General features: G+C 45.7%; 1 protein-coding gene across 2 annotated transcripts; it reads left to right on the plus strand.

Annotated features, from left to right (window-relative positions):
* Window positions 1-756: 756 nt before the first annotated feature.
* hes4 (hes family bHLH transcription factor 4) lies at window positions 757-2,409 on the plus strand. 2 transcript variants are annotated; one of them, XM_014473398.2, is made up of 4 exons: window positions 757-1,122; window positions 1,235-1,330; window positions 1,410-1,497; window positions 1,624-2,409. In XM_014473398.2, exons 1-4 carry the CDS (start codon window positions 1,015-1,017, stop codon window positions 2,196-2,198), a joined length of 867 nt encoding a protein of 288 aa, XP_014328884.1. In that variant the 5' UTR covers window positions 757-1,014; the 3' UTR covers window positions 2,199-2,409. The 2 variants fall into 2 exon arrangements, with proteins under 2 accessions (XP_014328884.1, XP_005811305.1); XM_005811248.3 differs by having other exon boundaries at window positions 758-1,122; window positions 1,627-2,409.
* The last annotated feature ends 3,963 nt before the right edge of the window (window positions 2,410-6,372 follow it).

The raw sequence follows: 6,372 nt of genomic DNA on the forward strand, positions 1-6,372 counted from the left end.
CCTCCACCTCTGCGAGCTGCTCCCGCTCCAGGATGATTGACACAGAGGTGGTGGCGCAGCCAATCGGAGAGCGCGCTGCCTCATTTGTGTAAAGTGGCTGCACGCCATTGGCTTGGAGCGTGCTGCTGCGGACCGCCTCGCGTGCCATTACAGACGTCTCCTCGGAGGCGCATGAGGATTCCTAAAATAGATGGACAGCGCATTGGTTTTCAAGCTTAAAGGGATTTATTAGTTACAAGGACTTTTTAAATAAACAATTAAAAATAATATACATTGTTACATGTAAGAAGTCAGTGAAGCGCATTATTTCTTACGGGAAAGTTGAACATTAATATCCCCTCATACAAAATATGTTGTTTAGCTCTTACTTTGTTTACTTTTTTCGCTAAACTTAAACTGGTAACAGTCAAACCGCATTCTCTCCAGACAAACACACTCACACATGCATATCTCGGGGAGTTTTAAGATTTTTGACGAGTAAGGAGCAAAGTTGGAGGCAAACATCCAGCGAATTCCCCCCTCCTTATCACTTCACCACCCGGCTCCGCTCTCGCTTTGTTGTTTGTCCCCGCAGGGCTGATTGAGCAGCGCGTGACTGACGGCCCGCGGGGGTGTTGTCCAATCAGCGGTCTGCCCCGCGCCCAAAGGGTGAGTCCTCTCTGCTATTGGCTGAGGCGAGTGTGGGAAAGAATGTAGAGAGGGTTTCACACGAACTGGGAGCACGCGAGCCGCCTATAAGTACCGCAGCAGCGCGTGTCGGCGGCACAAGGCGTAGAGAAGTCGATGCGCGCGGCGCCACGTACGGTTCGAACGCGCTCCGGTTCTGGATGACAGCTCGGCGATAACGAGCGGATCAGTTCAGGCGGAACGTTGATGTTCTGCAGTGGCGTTGCGTGATTTTTTTGTTTTTGTTGCTTCTGTTTTTTAATCCCTCGCTGCGATTTCTAAGAGGATTTACTTCTTCACGTTGGGTTTTTTTTTTTTATTATCACTTTGAACCTGCTGTGATCTACAATGCCAGCTGACACTATGGAAAAGCAGACGGCGTCTCCCATCGCCGGAGCTCCTGCCAACGGATCACACACACCGGACAAGCCAAAAAATGCCAGCGAGCACAGAAAGGTAAGACTTGGAACACGGTTTTGATTTGTCCGGCTGTCATCCTGTGTAACAGCTCGCGTTGATAGAAACTGTGCGGAAATATTTACGAGAGAACGTCTCGGTTTCTCTGCAGTCATCTAAACCCATTATGGAAAAACGACGGAGGGCGAGAATAAACGAAAGCCTTTCGCAGCTAAAGACCCTCATCCTGGACGCACTTAAGAAAGATGTAAGTTCAACGGAAACACTTCTCTTCAATGAGGAATGTGCTTAGATGTAGTCTAAACGCTCTCTGTTCCCTCATGCAGAGCTCCAGGCACTCCAAACTGGAAAAGGCAGACATCCTGGAGATGACGGTGAAGCACTTGAGGAACCTGCAGCGCATGCAGATGAGCGGTAAGTTCATTTATTCTTGCACGTGTGTCGGGATGCCCGATTAAACCCCACTTTAAGCAGCGGGAGCCACAAACACGCCACTCAAACTTTTTTCTTTTTCTTCTTCTTCTTCTTGGTCTTTGCCAGCAGCGCTCTCAGCAGATGCGACAGTGATGAGCAAATACAGAGCCGGATTCAACGAGTGCATGAACGAGGTGACCCGCTTCCTGTCCACTTCAGAGGGGGTGAACGCCGAGGTGAGGTCGCGGCTCCTCGGCCATCTGTCCAGCTGCATGGGTCAGATGATGTCCGTCACGTACCCGCAGCAGCCTCCGTCCCAGCCGGCGCACCTGGCCCAGCCCCTCCATGTGCAGCTCCCGCCCACCCTGCCCATCAGCTCCAAGCTCAATCCCGCAGAGCCCGCCTCTCCCAAGGTGTTCGGCGGGTTCCAGCTGGTTCCCGCAACAGACGGACAGTTCGCCTTTCTGATCCCCAACCCGCCCTTCGCCTCCGCCGCCACCACCTCTCCTGTTATCCCCCTCTTCTCCAACGCCGGGGTGCCTATCGCGGTGAACGCCAGTCCGGTGCACGGCAGCTCCGCGCCCACGGCAGCGTCTCCAGTGCACGGGATGACGTCCTTCTCCGGGGTGTCCCAGGTGGTCAGCCCGGTGGGGGTGAACGCCGGCGCGGAGAGCAGTGAAGCGGTGTGGCGGCCTTGGTAGCTCCAACAGAAAGGGGACCAGACACTTGCAAACTTTCCCAGATTGAAAGTTTTACCTGAAACTTTTACACAACTGTTGCTGGGTTCAGCCTGCGATTTTTCCTCTCCAGGGTGGCAACTTTAACCACTCATGCCCCCTACTAGTTCTGAATGTTTCGTTTTATGGAACAAATGTTGCTAAAAAAAAAAAAGAAAAAGAAAAAACAAAACTACAACAACAACAACAAAAAAAAAACAGCGCATGTCTTGTTTTTTTTTATTATTATTCTAATTTATTGTTAACTCCAACATTTGGATGCCGGAGATAAAGGTTCAGACATAAGATTTATAGGAGGCCTTTGTTATGAAGTACTTTTTATGAAAAGATTTAGTTTTGTACAGAGCTGTTATTGATTGTTATACCAAAGCTGTTTTATATTCTGTTTTGTGTTCAAAAGAAAAGAAACTGAAGTTGGGTGGTAACCCAGGGTTTAAATAAATGAGACTTAAAAAAAAAAGAAAAAAGAATGTCTTCAGTTTGCCTTTGTCATGCCTTTTTTTTTGTCGTACGTAAAAGTTACATTTTGTGCGTAAAAGTCAAAGGGATCATATTTCTGATTTAAGGTCCACAGTCTCAAGTGGCACCTTGTCACCAGTTTGGCGGGACCTCCTTACATCTGGCCCTTTAAGAGACTGGTCCCTGAGGACAATGGAGGGCGCATTTTTCTATTGCTATATAGGTAATTAAAAGTTTGAAAGGGGGTCTCATCCTGTATGCAGCGGGAGGTTTAAGAAGTCTTAAACCCCATTCATGAGCCTGGGAAATGCGCTCAGGGGTTAATGTCACTAACAGATTGCCTCAGTGAAAGAATATGGAAGGATCCTCGCTTTCTTTTGTGCACCGATTGTTCAATTCCGCTCCCCGTGTGTCTGTCTCGATAAACGAGAGAACGAGGGAACTTTTTTTTTTTTTCCCCCACTGAGCATGAATATCGGGACAGATAAACCTGTTGCAGGATGTGGAAGATTTGAAATATGATTGAAGTCTTTCTTCCTCACAGTCCCATGTTCAATGCGCACTGAAAAGTCCCCACTTCTCTTCCGACTCTGTGTTTATTCCTACGCGAAGCAATATTTACCCCGTTAGCAAAGGGTCCGCGGAACTGAGGGGCAGGTGTTTCTGTTTCAGGCGGCGTTGGGCTGGCCGTGTGTCAGCCACCTGCGGTCAGCGTGCCCCTTAACTTCGGATTAAGTTACGGCGTGGTGACCGCCGGTCAAAACCCCTCAACATTTAATACTGCACCGGCGCATTGCCTTGGACGCGCATGGTCAACGCAGACCAGAAGAAAGAGAGTCTATTCCTGGAGCCACAGCAGCTCTCTGTGACTCTCAGACTTCAAAAAATATATATATATTTAGGCTTTTACCTTGAAAGACAATTGTAATAAAAATATTCTGATATTGGGATTTCTTAGGTTCGTCTTCTTTAGATCTTATAGAATGGCTTATAAGCAGAATATGATTGAATTATTCTTATTCTTATTAATATTATGCCACCACAGTGGCGACAGCATTATACTTTGGGATGATGTGTATATGAATTTCTCACATTTGTCCTTATATGGACAATATTGTCTAATCATTTATTATTATTATTATTATTATTATTATTATTATTATTATTATTATTATTAGTAGTAGTAGTAGTAGTACTCTTGGTACTGTGCATCTCTTGAGTCTTCATCACATGAGGCTAAAATTAACGCTCGTGGCATTTCAAGCAAAATTTTGCGTTGGAAAACAGATGCCGCTCTGAAAACACAGTTTCCATTGTGAAACATGGTGATGGCAGAGTCATGCTATGGGGAGGCTTTGCTTTAAAAGGAGCGGGGGACATGTCCAGAGTTACTGGGTAGCTGTACTGAGCCAGAAATCAACAAACAAACAAACAAAAAAATCAGGACAGTCCTAGAACAAACCTCCGTTAGGCGGCAAACGATTTTAGACTGAGGTTGAAGTTCTCTAGACGAAACTTTAAGCACAAATGTATGTCCAGGAATCTTTACACATTTGAACGTTTCACGTGCTGAAATAACGTATGGTGGCAATTTCTCACAGCTCCTGGTTTTAATACGCGTTTCTTTGCAGCTGGACTCCTCTTGTTCATTCGTGTACTTGCTTTCTGGCTTTCACCCTCCAGCGAGACGGTGCCCTGCAGATGACACCGCCAGTAACTGGCATACCGAAACTCCGCAGCAAGTGACGCTTTCAGCAGCTTCCTCCTGCGCGGAGGCATACTGAAACACCAGTTGGCAGCATGTGTGGGTTCTGCGGTCGTCCCTCCTCCTTCGCGTCTGAGTTAACAGTTCAGAGATGCCTTTATGGAGCTGAGGTCGTGAGAACCGAGCGAACTAGTCTGCCTGCGGCCTGGCGCGGTGCCACTCAGTAATTCCCCGCTGACTGGCTGGGTCGTGTAGCTGCTCTGCGGAGGTGAGGAGGCGAACACACGCGCGTGGACGCCGAGTGCGCCTGGTTCGACGTAAACGTGAAGTTTGGATCCAGTGGTTGTGGGGAAGTTATATTATTTCATAATAACTTGTGTTCCGTTTTGAAAATAAATTGAAATATGCGTCTTTTTTTTTTTTTTTTTTTTTGCAGTGATTGCATAACGCAACTGTAACCCACAAAGAAGACGCTTCAATGCGCTCTGTACCTCTAAATGTTACACATTTGAACCCAGAACCTGAGAAGTTCTACTCAGCCGCCAGAAAATGCGGTTTTTTTCAGGCGTTCTAGAAAACGAAACGCGGGAATCCGTCCCCAGCGATGAAAAGGATTCCAACAGAAAGCTGGATGTCCCTTGGGGATGTGCGGAGTCGCGTCCCTTGGGAGAAGTCACTATTGAAGGGGAAGGGAGGTCGGGGTCATCAGAGGAGCCACAAATTATCATTCTCATTAGCGAGTGAAAGGGGGAGCGCGCGTGACCGCCAAACTTTTAACGCCACTTTTCCCTCCAAATCCACTGTCGCCATTGTCGCTAGGCGTTGCTGCTGTTTAGGTAACACTTGATACTTTCTTGCCTGGAGTGCCAGACAGTTAAGGTGAGTTGTATGTACATACACAGATGCAACTCTGGTTTCCAGGGACGACAGGAACTGCTGGTCCTTTTTCACAGGGGGAAATCTATGTCTATGTGCCATAGCACACCGCAAAAGTATTTTGAATCTCTCACTGTCTTGTAACATTAGATCCACAGACGTCAATGGATTTTATTTGAATGACCAAATAGTGAAGCGAAAGAACATAAGGAAGCTTTGCTGCTCACTGGGCCCTTAACACTCAGGGGACTCCGGTGCTTGAAATTTAACAGACCATCAAAAAGATTTATTGTTGTTTATTGAAAAGAGAGGATTACAAAACTTGTTTGACAGTTTCAGAAAAATATGAAATGGTATGAAGTTTAAATTGAATATTTACATGAATTGTTTATATGAATTTATATGCAACTCTTTTGTTACAACAAACACCTTAATGAATTGTTGTGTTAACATAGCTACAATCTGATGCTACAAGTTTAGTTTTTATTCCCTTCAAAATCCTGAGGTGTGACATTTTATATTTAGACTATTCTTCACGCTCATATGCCTAAATGAAATCTAGTGCAACCAATTTGCCTTCAGAAGTCCCCTAATTATTATGAGTGTGAAACTGTGTAATTTAATCTCTTTATAGATGCAGCTGTTCTGTTTGGCGTTCAGAGTTTTGTCAGAGAACATTAGACAAAGACAAAGACTGTTAAAAGCTGCTAAAAGCTTGACCCTATAGGGCAGAGATTCTTCTTCTAGCATGACAATAACCCTAAACATCTTGCCTGCTATACAACAGAGTGGTTTAGATCAAAGGATAGTTATGTGTTAGAATGGCCCAGTCAAAGTCCAGACTTAAATCCAATTGAGACCAAGACATTTTCCTCTCTGGAAGCTGATAGGGATGTACTTTGTAAGACATGCAGATTTTTATTTGGTGGAGCATTTAGGAAGCCATGTACTCCTTTCCTTTGACTACAAAGTTATGCATTAATTTGTGTTGATCCATCATACAAAATCCCAATCAAACGCCAGACGCTTGTGGTCCTAACATAACAAAATCAATGATGGAAAGACATCCTCGTCTAAACAAACCATCGGGGGGAAGGT

Source organism: Xiphophorus maculatus, chromosome 1 (genome assembly GCF_002775205.1).
Source record: "Xiphophorus maculatus strain JP 163 A chromosome 1, X_maculatus-5.0-male, whole genome shotgun sequence".
NCBI lineage: Eukaryota > Metazoa > Chordata > Actinopteri > Cyprinodontiformes > Poeciliidae > Xiphophorus > Xiphophorus maculatus.

Bases quoted from the DNA above. Each gene is read 5' to 3' on its own strand.
- hes4 (XM_014473398.2), top strand. From the start codon at position 1,015: ATGCCAGCTGACACTATGGAAAAGCAGACGGCGTCTCCCATCGCCGGA. The intron at 1,123-1,234 runs GTAAGACTTGGA...GTTTCTCTGCAG, and splicing joins ATGCCAGCGAGCACAGAAAG to TCATCTAAACCCATTATGGA. The intron at 1,331-1,409 runs GTAAGTTCAACG...TCCCTCATGCAG, and splicing joins TGGACGCACTTAAGAAAGAT to AGCTCCAGGCACTCCAAACT.